Below are 19,600 nucleotides of genomic sequence, written 5' to 3'. Positions count from 1 at the left end.
ACCCACGTGTCTGATCCCATCACAGGTACGGAGCCGCAACGCAAGGACGTACCCCTGCACACCTACTCCAGTCGTGGTCTAGTTCGAACATCACAAAGCCAGCAGCCGACTGAAGCTGACCCGAATTGCGATTCGGGTCCAAGGCTGGACCCGCGACCCGGGTCCAGTAATAGTCTTTAAAAAGACCCTCTCCTAGGGTGTCGTGGACAGAGAAGATGGAAGACTCAACAACCTTTTCCTTTTTTCTTTAGTTTTGACATTGCCTGTTCCTTTCTTTTTTTCCTTTCAGTTAATCGTTGTTACTTTATTCCTTTATTGTTCCTTGTTCCTCTTTATTGTTGAAACCTTATTGAAAATAAAAGACAGCATAAGCTACACCGATTCCAGGTGGGCATCGATTCATTCTCCTCCAAGAACGCTGCATCAAAGTGGTATCAGAGCAGGCGTCCACCTTCATCAGCAAGATGACTCTTGAAGCGGGGACCGATCCGGCACGAGGCGAGGAGACTGGCAGCGAAGATGCAATGTTGCGCGTAATGGACGTACTGACGAAAATCCAGGAGAATATGTTGCGTATGAATAGAGATATTGCAGGCTTGTCGAAGCGACTGGATGGGTTTGATGAGCGCTTGACAGCTCTTGAGGCGCACAAAGAATCGTGCGCAATACCAGGCGCAGACCTCATTGTTGGCACGTCCGCAAGTTTGAGTCCCAATGTTGCAGAACCCTATCAACCGACGCAACTCCAGCAATGTCGTGTTGTTGCCTTCCCGCCGACTCCAGTATCCACCTCTGATCCGGGCACTTTTCAGCAGCACCAGGGGGCCCCGACGAGCAGCAACCCCCATGTAGTGGTACCTCACCCCAGGCAGCGAACACTTGCGTTGGTATCGCAGGTCGGACCGAGCCTGCAGGAACCCAATGGTACACTGGGTCCACCTACAGGTCTGGGCTCGTGACCGCGTGTCCCTGTGACTGCGCCGCAGGTCGACCCGAGCCAGCAGGGCCCCAGCGTTACGCTGGGTCCACCTGCAGGCCCTGGCTCGTGGCAAGGCCTCACGCGGGTTGCGCCACAGATCGAGTTGGGTCAACAGGGCCCCAGCGTCACGCTGGGCCCTGCCGCAGACCCAGGTTCGTCAGCCCAACCCGGGAGGGATTCACCTTTCCCTCCTGACCACGCGCGGGGAGGCTTCGTGGTCGCACCCCCATGAGTGGGAACAGGCGAGGCCCTTTTTGTTGGGCTGAACCCAAGAGGGTTTGGTCCAGCCTTCACTACTGCAGGGTACATGCCCGTTTCGCTGGGACCAGCCCTTGGGTCTTAGGGAGCGGGTCTGGGTCTAGAACCCCTTCACCCGACTTACCTAGTTGGGTCCGGTTCACGAGCTGCCCCGAACTAGATCCAACCTATTAGTTTTGATCCTCAAAATCGACCCCATGTCGACCCAAACCCATATCGGGTCCGGACGGAGCTCCAGTTTGGATTTGAACCGGGTCAAAACCAGACCTATAGTCTTATGGATCGTGGATCGAGTTCAAACCAAGCCTCTTATCCCCACAACTCAACCCTTGATCCAACCTATCCACATCTGGGTCCGACGAGTAGTTTAGGAATAGGCTCGATTCACATCCCATCGGGCGAATCAACCCATCAATATATCAACCAGACCCTGTACCCAAACCCAAACCAACCCATCAACCCAACCCTTAACCCAGAACCCAATACAACATCCGACCCAACACCAGTATCCTAACCCAAACCCATATTATACCATCCCTATGTTAGAAAGTGGCTTTGAATACATTAGGTTCAATAAAGAACCCATACACATGCACATGAAGTGCGAATAAACCCATTAAAGGGAACAACACAAGCACATAATGTGCTAACACATAAACCCACACAAGGGGCAAAAATATGACATAAAGTCATAAGTTGAATATTATTGAAGAAGAAGGAAGAAGGGGGTATAAACCCCATACAATGGAGCATAAGCTCCTCTAAGGAGTGTAGAAATACAAGGGGGGAGACCCCTATTTATAACACAAGAGAGGAGCCATAAAGGGAGCTCCCAAAGGAGTCGTTGGGAGCCCCCAACGGTCACATTTGTGACCGTTGGGGGCTCCCCAACGACTCTTTGGGGAGCCTCCTAGGTGGCGCAAACCCAAAAAAGAGAAAAATAAGAAAAGAAAAAATAAAAATAAATTACAAACATATTCTGAATGGAATATGCGTAAAACTGTGAAATGTCTAAACTACCCCTATGCCTATAAATAGAGAAATATATATTTTATATATATAATTAGGATAATACATATGCATATATACCATATATGAATATGTATTATACTTTATATATATAAAATATATATAATATTATAAATGTTGAATGATACATTTTAACACCCCCCCTCAAGCTTTGTGTGGGGGAACGAAAAGATTGAAGAAAGCAAGAGGAAGAATCTCAAGGCTTCAAGAGCCATCAGTACGAATGCCATTGCAAATGTCTTCCTCCAATGTCTTAAACGATGAGCACCTTCCATGATCTATCCAAGGTACTTCTTTTCCTCTTATCTTCAAGATCCTGAGGAGCAACAACAAAGAACAAGTAAAAAATATCTTTGCACTTTACTCAAAATGGAACATTCCTAACAAGGTGCAAAATTTATAATAGAATAATTACTTTAGCATGAAAAAGAAAATTTATAAGACCAAAGTTTCAAAAATCAAATATCATGTTGAAGAGTGAGCGGAAGCAAATTATGCGAAAATGAATTGCAATAATGCATAATGCATTCATAAGGTCCAACATTGGACAAATATAACCCCATAATGGGAAAAACACAATGGTCACCTAAGGGACACCACAGTAAGCCTACGAAGATGCATAGTTTACATATGCTTCATTGAATGATATCCTAAAAGGTCATAAAGAGCATATATATGAAATGAATTAACACTTAAAGAACATCATTAATGAACATGCTTCAAACACACTTTAGTTAAAATGAACTCGGATACAAATGTTCAAAAGCATGATGAATATGAACTTCAATAAGAGGGACTTTATAATTTTAGCACACATAGATCAACAATTGAGATTTTCATATCTTTTAGGGAGAAGATCTATGTCAAACAAATGTCATATATAGGAAGCATGATTTGACTAAGTATATTAAAACATCCACCCAATAATCAAGAATGAATATCATTTGAGACAAAAGACTTATTTTTCATATCAAACGATATCGAAAAGTCATAAGCACTTAATATATAGATTAAATGCCAAAAAATCAACTTGATTTTAAAATATGCATATCAAAAATATGATTCACTTGAATATCTTAAAACACAAGTCATGAATGAAATTTTGCAAATTTCAATAATAGTTCATCCATTACAAACAACTACCTCATTAGTCCTCCAAAACTCATAAATCAAGTGTATAAGCTACTAGACCAAGAATATAAATATAATGTCATTAAAGGCCAAAGACACACACAAAGGTGTGTAAAAGAACCTCTTGTCTACATGTAATAATACTTGAAATGAGTGCATCAACGATAAGAACAAGAGAATACACCCCAACATGGACCAAAAGCATCTCTTGTCTACGTAAAAATACACTCAACACCAAGTATGTTCAGCTACTAGAACAAGAGTATCAAGTCAACCATGGGCTAAAACACAATACATCTCTTGTCTACATAAGATGGTACTTGAAATGAGTGAAAGAAGCCAACCATGGGCATACATTTCAGCGACTAGAACAAGGACACAAACGCCAACATGGACTAAAATCACACACCATGGTGTGAATCAACGTGCCTTGTCTACATATAATAACACTTAAGACAAGTGTGTTCAGCTACTAGACCAAGAGAGCAAAAGCCAACAAAGGGCTATCAACACACAAATGTGTAATAAAATTCTTGTCTACATATGATGACACTTAGATAAGAGTTATAAAAGGAGAAGACTTTTGAGGTAATAAAACTTGTAATGACAAACATATATATAAATCAAACCTTGAATCAATAGAACAATATTCTTCAAAAAGAATACCCATAAAAATAACATTTTAAAAGTATCTTCAACAAGATACAACAACCGATAGAACAATATTCTTGAAAATAAATGTGTGAACATACGCACACCAAGAACATATGGAACACTTGTGCACAAAAGCACGAAAACACAAATGTGCAAATGCACTCATAATTTTTCATAAACAATAAAAGGTTGGGCAATAATCCCTAAAACCTTGATTTCAATATACCTTAAAACATTTTAAGGTTTCAAACATCATATATCCATCACATTTATATATAAATAGGAGCATCCATAAGATCAATGGCCAACATCAAACAAGTGACACACTCATATACCAAATCATTCTAGAGTCCCAAGGTGCCCATAACTCACCTCAACCACCATCTATAATATGGTAAGTGGACAATCTAAAATGACATAACAACGAGTGACACACTCATAATTAGAGATCATATACCAAATCATTCTAGAGTCCCAAGGTGCCCATTGTTAAAATGTATCTAATATATATATATATATATATATATATATATATATATATATATATATATATATATATATTCTGTATATTACAAAATACCCGATAGGGGTAGTTTTGTAATTTTACATAGTTGTTTTAGAAAACAACTATTTTCAGTTTTCATTAAAATGTATTTTTCTTTTTTATTTTTTTCCTTTTAATTTTTGTATTTTTTAAATAACAAAAAGGGGCTTCAACATAGAGTCGTTGGGGGCTCCCAACGACTCCATGGGAGCCCCCTTTTGGGCTCCCCTTTTGAGGCATTTTGCCTCCTCTTCTCTCCTCTCCCTTTTGTATAAATAGGGGTGATCCCCTTGTATATTTTCCATTCTTGAGAGCTTTCTCTCTTCTCAATAAGAGGTTTTTTATATTGTTGCCTTCTTAAAGGCTTATGCTTGTATTGTCCCTTTGTGGATTTGTGATATTGTCTCTTTTATTCATTGTTGTAAGTGCTTGCATGCACTCTTTATATTTCCGCAATATCTCATTACATGGTATCAAAGCCACTCGATTCTTGAAGGAAAGGTGTGGTTCATGTTTTTCATATCTAGTAGATATTTTCTCACTTCTTGGCAACATCATGGAGACAAAGATTGACCTTTCTTTCAAGCTCAATGGAAAGAATTATATGATGTGGGCATCGGCAATGAAAAATAATCTCAAAGGGAAGAAGCTTTGGGGTTTTGTCATGGGTTCCGTTCCGGAACCTAAGCTTATGCTCACGAAGATTGAAGAAGGTCAAGAAAAGGCTCTTGAAGGAGATGCTCACCTCAAGGCCATTGAAAGTCATCAAAAGGAAGTGGAAGATTGGGAAAGCAATCACGCAAAAATCCTTGCGTGGTTTATGAATAATGTGGAGCTTAAGGTATGTGCTAATATAGCTAAATTTCGTAGAGCCAATGAGGCTTGGTCCTTTATGAAGGGTATGTATACCCAAAAGGATCTTGCAAGAGCATACTTCTTGCAAGAAAAGATTAGAACCACCAAGCAAGGTGATTCTAGCATTCAAGACTATTATAGTGCTTTAAACCCACTATGGGATGAATTGGCTCTCTTGGAGCCAAAATGGGTTTCTATGGAAGATATTGATTTAAGGCAAAAACAAATGGAACAAGAGCGATTGTTTCAATTCCTTTTTGGGCTACGTCCCGAATTTGAGCAAGTGAGATCTTCACTTCTCCATAGATCTATTTTTCCTCCTATTGAGGATGCTATTGCCGAAATCACTCAAGAGGAGACAAGGCTTGGCATGAGTAAGCATGTTGATGAAGTCCTTGCCGTATCCAAACCGGGTAATAATGTTAGAACCTATAAGCCTCCTCATTTTGGGAAACAAGGAAACTACAATGGAGGAAGAAAAATGATTGTTTGTCATTATTGCAATGAGCCGGGTCACATTAGACCCGCTTGTCCTAAGCTTATTGGAACCTTCAAGCCTAAAGTGGCTTCTCTTGAGGAAACCACCACCAAAGAAGATGAAGGCAAGAACAATGACATCAAAGAAACTCTTGGACAAATATCTATGGCTCTCCAACAAATGCTAAAAGTTTCTTCTTCCACATCGGGTGCGGCTATTGCTTCATCATCTTCACCCAGTACGTATTCTTGGATCCTTGACTCCGGAGCTTCTTTTCATATGACCCCTCATGAAAATGCACTTATTGATGTTTGCACCAATTCAAAGGACTCTTGTGTCTCTACGGCCGATGGAACCTTTTTAAAAATTTCAAGTATTGGCTCTTTTAAAGATTCACAAAATTTTTGTGTTCCAAAAGTTAGAGTTGTTCCTAAACTAAATTTAAACCTATTTTCGGTTTCTCAAATTGCCGACCATGGATGTGAAATATCTTTCTCATCTAATGGTTGCTTTGTGCAGGATCTCCGGTCCGGGAAGCGGATTGGGCAAGGCCATAGAAAGGGAGACTTCGGATGTTTGGGGGCCTTCTCCGGTTATGTCTAAAGGAGGTTATTCATATTATGTCACGTTTATTGATGATTTTACTCGGTATGTTTGGATTTATTTCCTTAGTCATAAATCGGAAGTATTTACTTTCTTTAAAGATTTTCATAAAAAGGTTCAAAATCAATTTCAAAGTAACATATCTATTTTAAGATCCGATTCCGGTGGCGAATACTTATCTCACGAATTCCAAAACTATTTAACTCAAAATGGCATTTGCCATCAAAAGTCATGTCTTAGGACTCCCCAACAAAATGGCCTAGCGGAAAGGAAACATAGGCATATTATTGAAACCGCTAGAACATTACTTGTTTCTAAGAATATTCCAAAGAAGTTTTGGGCCGAAGCCGTCTTAACCTCAACCTATCTAATCAATAGAATACCCTCTTCTAAGTTAAAAAATGCTTCTCCCTATGAAAAACTCTTTAAATTTTCACCCGATTTCAATTGTCTTCGTATTTTTGGTTGCAAATGTTTTGTCCTATCACACAAAAGGGATAAGTTATCTCCAAAAGTAATTGAATGTGTTTTTCTAGGATATGGTGAAAATCAAAAAGGGTATAGATGTTATGATTTTAAGAATGATAAATTATATATTTCAAAAGATGTAACACTTCTAGAAGAAGAAAATGGTTTTGATAAACTAGAAGAAACAAATGAAATTGACTATATATTCTTATATGATCTTATTGATGACATACAAGAAGATTTTCTTGAAAACATTGATGATTCTCGTGAGGTATCCCCTCTTGACATAACACCCTCAAATGATAGTGATTCTAATATAAATGTTCATGATAGCGATACCAGTATAAATGTTTACTCAAGAAGAAATCAAGAAAATCCTATTAGTAACCTCGAAAAATACTCTCAAATTTCTGAGGAACCACAAGTTAGGCATTCTTCTAGAATATCAATACCCCCAAATAGGTTTGTATCCTATGATTCCTTAACTCCCAACTATCGGGCATGTTTAATAACCTTACACTCTTATTTTGAACCGGCACACTATAATCAAGCTAAATCTATACCTCATTGGGTTGAAGCAATGCAAGTTGAACTTAATGCGCTAAAAAAGGCCAATACTTGGGAAATAGTTAATCTACCCTCACACAAAAAACCTATTGGTTGTCGTTGGGTCTTCAAAGTTAAAACTAAAAGCGATGGCTCTTTGGAACGATATAAAGCTAGATTAGTTGCTAAGGGATACTCCCAAGAATATGACATTGATTACGAAGAAACATTCACTCCCGTAGCTCGAATGACTAGTGTTAGGACTTTAATAGTTGTTGCATCAACCAAAAAATGACCTATTTATCAACTTGACGTAAAAAATGCTTTTTTAAATGGAAGTTTAAGTGAAGAAGTTTATATGGATCCGCCATCCGGAATAAATATTAAGCAAGGTCAAACTCTTCGGCTTTTGAAGGCATTATATGGTCTTAAACAAGCTCCTAAGGCTTGGTATGATCGTTTCAGTGATATCATGATAAAGTTAGGATTTCATTCTTGTTATACTGACACTGCTCTTTTTGTTAAACATGCAGGTTCTAGTATCATAATTTTGTAGCTTTATGTTGATGATATGATTATCACTGGGAATGATCAAAATAGTATTATTAATGTTAAAAATATGTTAAAAAATAATTTTGATATGTCTGACTTAGGTTTTCTCAGATATTTTCTTGGAATTGAAGTTGCATATTCTCCTAGAGGATATATTTTGTCACAGATGAAGCTTGCTGCAGATATATGTTCTAAGTCTGGGATTTCTGATGATAAGAAAGTAGAGACTCCCGAGGTTATTAATGCCAAATTGCGGTTGGAGGATGGGGTTCTTCTGAAAGATCCTACACCTTACAGACAACTCATTGGGTCTCTTACCTATTTAACCATCACCAGACCAGATGTCACTCATGCGGTTCACTCTGTTAGCCAATTTCAGCATGCTCCTACAATTGTGCATATGAGTGTTGTTCTCCGAATCATCCACTATATTCGGAATACCATCAATAAAGGGTTATTTCTATCCTCTTCTTCTTCCTTGAATCTTCTTGCTTATACTGATGCAGATTGGGGGGGTAATCCCAATGATCGAGTCTCAACTACTGGTTTTTGTGTTTTTCTAGGAGACTCTTTGATTGCCTGGCGATGCAAGAAGCAGCAGAAAGTTTCACTATCATACACTTAAGCTGAGTACCGGGCTATGGCAACCACGACAATGGAACTTGTATGGCTTCGCAGTTTGCTTAAAGACATGGGAGTTGATATCACCGAAGCCTCAAAGCTATGTTGCGACAACAAGAGTGCCATCTATATTGCGAGCAATAATACTTTTCATGAGCGTACAAAACATATCGAAATGGATTGCCACTATGTCCGTGACGAATTCTTGCGATGAACTATTGCTCTTCCGTATGTCACTTCAGAATATCAGTTGGCGGACTTCTTCACTAAAGCTCTTCCGACTCCTCGCTTCATGTTTCTTCTTGGCAAACTTTCCGTCATCTCCCCGTAAAGTTTGAGGGGGGGTGTTAAAATGTATCTAATATATATATATATATATATTACAAAATACTCGATAGGGGTAGTTTTGTAATTTCACATAGTTGTTTTAGAAAACAACTATTTTCAGTTTTCATTAAAATGTATTTTTCTTTTTTATTTTTTTCCTTTTAATTTTTTTATTTTTTAAATAACAAAAAGGGGCTCCAACATAGAGTCGTTGGAGCCCCCAACGGTCACAAATGTGACCGTTGGGGGCTCCCAACGACTCCATGGGAGCCCCCTTTTGGGCTCCCCTTTTGAGGCATTTTGCCTCTTCTCTCCTCTCCCTTTTGTATAAATAGGGGTGATCCCCTTGTATATTTTCCATTCTTGAGAGCTTTCTCTCTTCTCAATAAGAGGCTTTTTATATTGTTGCCTTCTTAAAGGCTTATGCTTGTATTGTCCCTTTGTGGATTTGTGATATTGTCTCTTTTATTCATTGTTGTAAGTGCTTGCATGCACTCTTTATATTTCCGCAATATCTCATTACACCCATAACTCACCTCAACTACCATCTATAATATGGCAATTTGGACAATCTAAAATGACATAACAAAGAGTGACACACTCATAATTAGAGATCATATACGAAATCATTTTAGAGTCCCAAGGTGCCCATAACTCACCTCAACTGCCATCTATAATATGGCAATTTGGACAATCTAAAATGATATAACACAAGGTGCCCTTAACTCACCTCAACAAACATCTTTAATAAAACAATAAGGCCAAACAAATGATGCATTAAATAACATGTGATGGACAAAAATAAATGTCACAAAAAGGCAAAAAACGCTTTAGGAATCATTTTTTTTTAAAGAAAAGAGGACCAATTAAAAATTGAATCAAAGGTCCAATATAATCAATCACAATAATATGTTTTATAACAACAATTTTGCATAAACACGAATTATGCTTAATCTTCAAAAGAAGTCATTTATACGAAAAAGACTTATTATGTAATGAACACAATTATGAGATATTAAGCAACATCATGCGTAAGAACCGATTTGGAATAATCAAAAAGACAAAAACAAACCTCAACTATGATAGATATAAAGTGCAATTAAATGCATACCAAATGATAATAGATGCACTTTTATGCAATGCAAGATTTTTAAATGACAATAATCTTGAATGAGCAAATAACGAACTTAGGCCAATATAAGCATTCATAAAGATGGTGAAGTTTGAAAATCTTATGAAATCCACTATTGTAATTTAAAAAATGATGCTCACATCCAATCTCAAAAGATCCACAAAGGGTTACAAGTATTAATGAATCTTTGAAGGATATTATGTAAGGGAAAAGATACTCACAAACAATCTTCTCACAATAACCATGAAATCTTCATAAAAGAGCATATACTCACAAGAAGATTATAAGGACAAAAAGGCTCCTTAAAGAGAGCTCAAAACACACAAAATTCCCAAAGAAGGGGGAAACTCCACTAAAGTGAGAGAAATCCCAACAAAGAAGAATAATAGATTTGTTAAAAAACCTTATGATAAAGTAAGATTGTACTATGGCATAAATCTATAAATTTAAACATTTATTGAGGAAAAATTCAAAAAACTCTTAAGTTTTATCAAAAAACATGACTTAATTCAACCGGAATTATATATATAAAAAAAAAATTTCTTAATTAAATGTTGCTTATATAAAAAGGACACATTAGGTAAGTGAATCAAAACTTATTAAGGAGTTTTTCATATATGCCAAGCATTTTTCGAAAAACTACATCTCACAAACATTTTAATCTTAACATACATTTCTTTAAAGACTTACCATATATAAAAGGTATTCTTATAAACAAAAATAGGTTTAAAATATAAATTTAAGGCTCCAATGGTCATAAATCTTTACCGACCCATTAAGTTTTGAGCAATCATATATCTAATTTTTCACCAAACAAGTTATCATTTTAAAAAATTTCAAAGAAAAACATACGAAAAAGTATGTATATGAAAAAGATTCAATAGAATATCAAGTAACTCAAATTTTTATAAAAAGACATAATGACAAAGAGTACACATAAAAAGAACATATTAAATTCTTCATACAATACTTAAAGAAATAGAATGCATACCGAATAACTTTTAGAAAAGAAAGAGAAATGAATACTTCACCATTTTTCTTTAAAACTTTCTTGAATACCACGCTTCCCGATGCACCAAAGAGCAACTCGATCTCAACCTTGCTCTGATACCATGTTAGAAAGTGGCTTTGAATACATTAGGTTCAATGAAGAACCCATACACATGCACATGAAGTGCGAATAAACCCATTAAAGGGAACAACACAAGCACATAATGTGCTAACACATAAACCCACACAAGGGGCAAAAATATGACATAAAGTCATAAGTTGAATATTACTGAAGAAGAAGGAAGAAGGGGGTACAAACCCCATACAATGGAGCATAAGCTCCTCTAAGGAGTGTAGAAATACAAGGGGGGAGACCCCTATTTATAACACAAGAGAGGAGCCATAAAGGGGGATCCCAAAGGAGTCGTTGGGAGACCCCAACGGTCACATTTGTGACCGTTGGGGGCTCCCCAACGACTCTTTGGGGAGCCTCCCTAGGTGGCGCAAACCCAAAAAAGAGAAAAATAAGAAAAGAAAAAATAAATTACAAACATATTCCGAATGGAATATGCGTAAAACTGTGAAATGTCTAAACTACCCCTATGCCTATAAATAGAGAAATATATATTTTATATATATAATTAGGATAATACATATGCATATATACCATATATGAATATGTATTATACTTTATATATATAAAATATATATAATATTACAAATGTTGAATGATACATTTTAACACCCTACCCACCAGGACCATCCACCTTACCTTGAACTTCCTGTCATCCCGGTGCCCCAACGCCAGCCGCAGATGGCTCCCGTCCATGGGCAAGCCAGACCGAGGCAAATTCAGCAGGGGGCAGCACGACCTGAGCGTCGGTCACCCATCGGTGGGGTTCGTCAGCACCAACACCCATGCAAGCAGTACCGTCCAGAGGGCAATAAGGCACTATGGGATGACGATGCTTTCTGGAACGAGTATCCTGCTGGAATGATGGAGGCTCATCAATAGAGAGCACCAGAGCACCCCTCCACTTATGGGGTGAAGCTGGATCTTCCAAATTTTGCGGGGCAGTTCGACGCAGAGCAGTTCTTCGGCTGGTCTTATGTCGTGCAGTTCTTCTTCGACTACCACACCATCGTTGACCATCGTCGTGGCTCTCTAGCGGCTACTCGATTAAGAGGCCTAGCACAGACATGGTGGGTGGAGCTGCAACGATCGAGAGAGCGACAGGGGCTAGAGCGCATACAGTCATGGGAAGAGATGCAAAGATTGATGCAGTCAAAGTTCGTGCCTTCAGATCACACCGAGAGAGCCTACAAGGAGTACCTGACCCTACGTCAAGGCACCCGAACTGTGGCAGAGTACACTGCGGAGTTCCATCGTCTTTCCCTACGTGTACAGATCGATGAAACCGCCCGCCAGCAGGTCACGAGGTACGTTTCGGGTCTCCGCCCTACCATTTCTGATGATTTTAGTTGTATCATGATTGAGACATTAGATTAGGCAAGCAGTTATGTCATGAATGTCGAAGAAAAGCTGAAAAGAAGGCAAGAATATAGGACCTCCCATAGTGAACCCACCAATCGACCTAAGTCGGGTTTCCCAACCAGGGGAGCAAGCTCCCCTAGTGACTCAAAGCCTAGAGCAGACTTCAGCAAACCTGATCAGTCAGGACCAGCTTTCCATACCCGGTCCAAAGCCAAACCTAGTGAGTCGACCATTCGTTGTTTTAGGTGTCAGGAGTTAGGGCATGTCGCGTCTAAGTGTCCCACTGTGAGCAAGAGCACCCATCTTGTTGAAGGTATTGTAGAGTCAGCATCTGAGAGTGAGAGTGAGAGCAAGTCATTAGTTGAGGATGAGGATGAGAGGGAAGTTATAGAGTTCGTCGGTAACGTCGAAAGTTTGTTGTTCATCCGTCATATGTTGACCGCACCCCGGGAATCGGCCCCATCGAAATTGTTGAGGCATAACATTTTTAGGACCAGGTGCAACTGTGAAGGTCACGCATGTGATGTTATCATTGATACCGGGGCATGCGAGAACATGGTGTCTGAAAGTGTAGTGTCTACCTTGAAACTCAACATCGAGAAACTGTCCCAACCCTATAAGATAGCTTGGTTCAAGAAAGGGAACGAGGTCCCCATCACTCAGTGATGTCTAGTCTTGTTTTCCATGGGAGAACACTACCACGATGAGGTGTGGTGTGATGTAGCCCTTATACACGCGTGCCACATCCTTTTGGGACGTCCCTGGCAGTTTGATCGCCAGACAACTCATGATGGCCGCAAGAACACATACTCTTTTATCTTTAATGGTCATAAGATAGTCCTTCTCCCTATCAAGGAGACCGGTTTTCCCACCGTGTATAAGCCTGAGCGAGTCCCCAGGCTTGTGGGCCTCTCGTACCGGCTTTTCTTGAACCATTGTCAGGAAGACGACTATTGTTATGCCCTGGTGGCAAAGCCCTTGATGAGTTCATCAGTGTCCATTCTCGCAGATGTTGCCCCTCTTATAGAGGAGTTCCGCGACATTATGTCGGATGACCTGCCTGATGGATTACCTTCGACAAGGGTAGTCCAGCATGCCATTGACTTTGTGTCGGGGTCGAGTCTACTCAACCTCCCCGCATATCGCATGAACCCCTCCGAGCATACCGAGTTATTGAGACAGGTTCAGGAGTTACTGCAAAAGGGTTTTATTTGCGAGAGTGTTAGCCCTTGTGCAGTACCCGCCTTGCTCACTCCTAAGAAAGATGGGTCCATGCGCATGTGTGTTGATAGTCGCGCGATCAATCGCATCACGGTCAAATACCGTTTTCCCATCCCCCGTTTGGACGATATGTTTGATATGTTATCTTGTGCCACCATTTTCTCTAAAATAAATTTAAAAAACGGGTATCACCAGATTCGTATACGGGAGGGAGATGAGTGGAAAACGACATTCAAGACACGTGATGGGTTGTATGAGTGGTTAGTCATGTTGTTTGGGTTATCTAATGCCCCAAGTACCTTCATGAACATGATGACCCTTGCGTCCGTGTATCAGGATGTTTGTTGTTGTCTACGATGATATTTTGATTTATAGTTCATCTTTATCCGATCATTTGAGTCACCTGCGTCAAGTCTTAGAAATTTTGAGGAGAGAAAAATTGTATGCCAATGCGAAAAAGTGCGAGTTTATGACGTCCAGTGTCGTGTTCTTAGGTTTTATTGTGTCATCTGATGGAGTCAAGGCAGATCCCGCAAAAGTTCGTGCGATTGTCAATTGGCCTACCCCAAAGACTATAGGAGAGGTCTGTAGTTTCCACGGGTTAGCCACTTTTTACCAACGTTTCGTGAGAAATTTTAGCACCCTCATTGCCCCCATCACGAAGTGCCTAAAGGGTACTAGCTTCCATTGGACGCACGCTGCTGGAAGAGCCTTTACGATCATCAAAGAAAGAATGACTAGTGCCCCTATCTTAGCTCTCCCTGATTTCAGTGCAGTCTTTGAGGTTGAGTGTGATGCCTCTTAAGTGGGAATTGGTGCCGTCTTGAGTCAGAATCGTCGTCCTATTGCTTTTTTTAGTGAGAAGCTGACTCAGGCCAGGTGTCAGTATTTCACTTATGATGTTGAGTTCTATGTCGTTGTACAAGCCCTTCGTTATTGGAGGCATTATCTCATTTATAAGGAGTTTGTCTTGTACACGGTCTATAGAAGTAAAGCCTTACCCATTGAAGACGCTCTTGCCGAAGTATGCCAAGAAGAAACTCGTCTTGGCATAAGTATTAAGAGTGATAAAATTTTGGTTGTTACTAGGCCCGGATCAAATGTAAAAGCATATAGACCTCCTCACTTTAACAAAAATAATGGATATAGAAAGGGAGTGATTTGTCACTATTGTAATGAACCGGGACATATCAAGTCGGTTTGCCCAAAGCTTAAAGGAAAAGTGGCCGCAGTTGGAGAAAATTCTCCAAAGAAAGAAGAAGAAAGTGTCAAAGAAGGAGATATCAAAGAAACTCTTAACCATATCTCTGAAGTTCTCCAACATCTTCTCAAGACTTCTTCATCTTCAATATCAGGAGCTGCCATCGCCTATTCTTCATCACCTCTAGGTATGTGGATACCAGACTCCGGTGCTTCTTTTTATATGACATCTCATAAAAACTCTTTTTCTAATGTTTTTTCCGAACCCATATCTTCTTATGTTTCAACGGTCGATGGGACATCTTTAAAAATTGAAAGTATTGAAACACTTGATTTTAAAACTTCTCAAAACTTTTTTGTTCCTAAAGTAAGAGTCATTCCAAAAATTAATCTAAATCTTTTTTCCGTTTCCCAAATCACTGATCATGGATGCCAAGTCTCTTTCTCACCTAAAGATTACACCGTGCAGGATCTGCAGTCAGGAAAGTTGATTGAGCAAGGTCATAGAAGGGGTGATCTTTATTTTATGGACTTTTTGAGCGGTTTCGATATCTGTTTGATCTACTGGTTCCCTGACCGACTTGTAACTGATATGCCATCATGGATTCGTTCTTTGTAAATGTACTTTTGTAAAGTTTCATGAACCAAAGTGGAATAAAGGATGTGGATTGTTGAAGATCTTTTTACCTGTATCGCTCCATTCACTTAACCATGAGTTATAAAATGATTCCGCAGTATGTATAAAAAAAAATTTGTGTTTCCGGGTTAAGTTTTTGGGGCGTTACATCATCGGCTCTCTATCTCTCAACAGTTCACGAGAGGGAGGTTTCTTTTATAACTCAGTTTTTACAAAATCAGGAAATCAGGATGGACTTTTCCTTATTGATAGGTCTCCAGCTATCATAGCAATTTTTTAGGTAATGGAGACTACAAGAGGTTTTATCTTTATCTCTAAAACAAGTTCTCATCTCCAACGTCGGCTTTATCTTCTTAGATAACGCCGGACCGTTTTGACTCTAAGCTGGATCATTTGATGACCCATTTGGAACCTGTAATGGATGTGCAATTGGGTCATCACACTGTCCCTGTACTGGATCTGAAGTCGGTCCAGGATCCGGTCCTGGATATGGTTCTTCAACAAACCAAACCTAATAATCAAATATAATTTATTCTATAATGATCATTGGATTTATCTCAATCTTGAGCATAAGGAAATTTATAACTGTACACGTTTACAGGATATAAATACATTAATATGTTTCCAAGTCAGCAAGATGTACCTATATGGTTTGTTGCAAACTGCAGTTCAACTCCATCATGGGAGAGAATAAATGGAGTTGCCATAACTCCTGCATTGTTACTTCAAATAACAAAACAGTCAGGCGCCATATCCATTAACTTCAAAAGGATAAACAGAAATTACTCTGCATGAAAAACAAGCTGAGACACAAAAGATGCTGTCATGTACATGAGAATGTTTAACGGAAGATTGAGGGAACAATATTCGGATGCAAACTTCCTTATTGATGACTTGGAGGTAAGGTCTAGCTCCATGACATCAAGTTTGGCAGTTGGGTTGTTCTTGATGATTGCTTCTTTAACTTTTCTACCAGCATCCACATTCCTGACTGCCATAAATACATGTACACCTCTCAACGCAAGAACACAAGCTGTCTCAGTACCAATACCACTTGATGCACCTGCAAATACAATAGCAGTATTACCTATACAGGCAAAAAATTGGAACACAATAAAATTTTGAATTTGTCATTTAGGTTGTATTTATTGCATTTAGTAGGGACAACTCATGAACGTCACCAAGCTGAAGGGATACCACAAGTTTGAAAACCAAGGCTGTGTGTCTCTTGCTGCAAGGCCAAAGCTGGGTGTACTCCCTGGTGAGCAAGGCAGATCTGGGGGTTTTACACCAATAAGCTTGAGAGTGAGTGAGGTGATTTTCCCGGTTCTCAAAAAAAAAAACTATGGGATGTAGTTCCCACTAGTATTCAAGTTATTTTCAGTCCAACAGGACCTTTTTGGTTCTAACTTTGAGGACATCGTTGAGCCACAAAAAGAAAAGGTGATAATTTTCAAACCCAGGCATGTTTTCTTTGACTTTCTTTTTTTCCTGCTCTTTGCGATTCAAGGACCTGTCCTTGCTTTCTTGTGCTTGTTCTATGCAGGCCAAAAACTTTTAAGACAAGGATATCCTTGGTGTTGACCACTCACATCATATTGGATAATCACGTCCAAACATTCACAGTAGACTTACAGAATCTTACATATTTATCCCAAGGTTAGTTCCTGAACATTTTCATATGATCGTCCACAGTGTCACTTCTGTCCCTTCCTTCTCTACTACTCACACTTCTCTGCTCTTACTTGGTGGGAAATTCTTTTACAACCTTCCTAAGTTCCTGTTTTCCAATGTTACATATTATAATTTGTTGTGTGCATATCCCTTGTGCCACCTCACGCCTCCCCCCTGTATGGCATTGTCATGCTATTGTCATTTCTCTAGCTTGATGGTGGCTTCCTTTTGCTATTGTTGCTCTAAGCCCTTACATTTTACCAGAGAACAATACTCCATCTTCCATAAACTACCAGGTATATTCACATACGATAACAATATTGTACTAAAATTTCCAAATCATGAATTATTCCAAAGGGGGAAAGAAATACCCCACCTCTGTTTCAGGTCCACTCTTTGTCTTCCATAAACTTCCAAGTATATTTATAAATGATAACAATATTGCACAAAAAAATCCTAAATATGAATTATGCAAAAGAGCAGAATAAATATCCCATCTAAATTTCAGACATCCATTTCAAATTTGTTGATTATACCTAAAAACTTTCTGACATCCACAGGTACAAATTACAAAGGGATGATTGCCATCTTTAAATACAAAAATACCAAATGGAAGAAAGCCAAAAAGAAAGAAACTGGTTTGGTTCACAACTCATATTTCCATTTATCAAAACTAAGAATTCTGCCTCTATAATAAAAAATATATAGAGGGCCGCTGCTGGGTGCAAATGGTCAAATGCTTGGACTGTCATCGTGGAAATACCGATTCGAGTCCTGAGGGCAGGCATTTCTTGCAAAATGATGCAGAAGATTACGACCAAATCCAGTAGGGGCTGAAAAACATAATAATATGCATACAAACATCTATAAGTTTCAGCCCTTCAAATATTAAGCCAAGGAAGAAGCAGAAGAGATAACTTTAACTTCAATTTAGGCTCTTTGTTTCCAAACCAAATAATCATATAAAAACTCCATATCATAACAGAACATAACAACCACAGAATTCCACCCATTGCTACCAAAATACAGAAGGAAAAATCAAAACCCATATCCAATTATGAGACCATATTTGATTTAACTCAAATTTTCTGGCAATGACCACATAACCGATAACTTGAAAACCAAAACCACCATTATGGTTCCTCTGCGCCAACTTAGAGAAAAAACAGAAAAGAGTGAAACAGAATTAAAAGACGAAGCAAAAAGATGTGCACCCACCCACCTGTGACAATAGCAACAAGACCAGTCCCATCTATTCCTTCTGTAACCTCTTCAGCTGTAGACTTTGCAGAGAACCCAGAAGGCCCTTTCCAACCGAAAACCCATACCATTTTCCGTTTTTTTCTGGCCCTTTTCCTAACAAGGCATACAAAATCGACCAGCCTCTCCCTTAGATGCCTGACTATATATTGCGTGTCCGGTTTTGGGTGTCTATTCTAAAAGCATTGTCAGTTAGCCCACAAAGGGCTCTCTCCCCCCATGTGATGGGAGAGACTTGTAATGACATGGTCGCATGACAAGCACACGCGAAGCGTCCCGAGTGAACGAACTCGGATCAGGTCTCATCCGGTGATCTGGCTGCTAAACCCTGATCTCAGGATTGTGACACGTAGTTTTCACTTTTTCGCCTAAAAAAAACTGAGTACGGTTGCTGAGTCAACGTTTGAGATTCAAAATCAATTAAAAATAAAAAAAAAACAGCATAGAAAACAACGTCTCTCGCCCTCCAACCCCAACGATATTTTCAGGAAAAAAACCTTGATCATTTTTTCAAAAACTCATCTTTTATAATACTTAAGTTTCTCTTTACCACAAGAAGGACAAAAGGGTTAACCTGTTGCATCATGAGAAATCTTTTGGATTTTTTTTTTATAGATAGCATACCCCTATCAATTATACAAACATACCATTAGGATTCGAACGTAAAACGTCAACCTTTTTATTTGTGGAAGGAGAAAAGAGCTAGTCACCAATCATATAACTCTCTCTCTCTCTTTATATATATATATATATATACATTTATTTTCTGGTCAAGCTGCTAACACCCAATAGGATTTCATCTATTTTCTTTTTTTGAATGGCACTATCGTTGTTGGCTTTGATCAACTTATCATAATTGGAAATATTGATGCTAAAATATTAATAAAAAGATTTTTATTGTTGACCATATTTCAATGTTTGGAAGCTCAAAGGGTATACCTATCGA

At 39.0% G+C, this 19,600-nt stretch overlaps 1 protein-coding gene across 1 annotated transcript in view; it reads right to left on the bottom strand.

Moving 5' to 3' along the window:
• The window catches only part of LOC149813341 (short-chain dehydrogenase TIC 32, chloroplastic-like), a 43,375-nt gene extending 24,587 nt beyond the window's left edge, over positions 1–18,788 (bottom strand). Inside the window, exons 1-3 of the mRNA XM_089991935.1 lie at positions 18,617–18,788; positions 16,552–16,783; positions 16,364–16,443 (exon numbers count right to left, since the gene is read on the bottom strand). Coding sequence (XP_089848061.1) covers positions 16,364–16,443; positions 16,552–16,783; positions 18,617–18,725 — 421 coding nt within the window. The 5' untranslated portion in view covers positions 18,726–18,788. The remainder of the gene's footprint in view (positions 1–16,363; positions 16,444–16,551; positions 16,784–18,616) is intronic.
• Between the last annotated feature and the right edge of the window lie 812 nt (positions 18,789–19,600).

Source organism: Nuphar pumila, chromosome 16 (assembly GCF_984573655.1).
Source record: "Nuphar pumila chromosome 16, dmNupPumi1.hap1.1, whole genome shotgun sequence".
In the NCBI taxonomy this organism is placed as follows: Eukaryota; Viridiplantae; Streptophyta; class Magnoliopsida; order Nymphaeales; family Nymphaeaceae; genus Nuphar; species Nuphar pumila.
The sequence above is the reverse complement of the archived record's forward strand: the minus strand, read 5'-3'. Positions and strand labels throughout refer to the sequence as shown.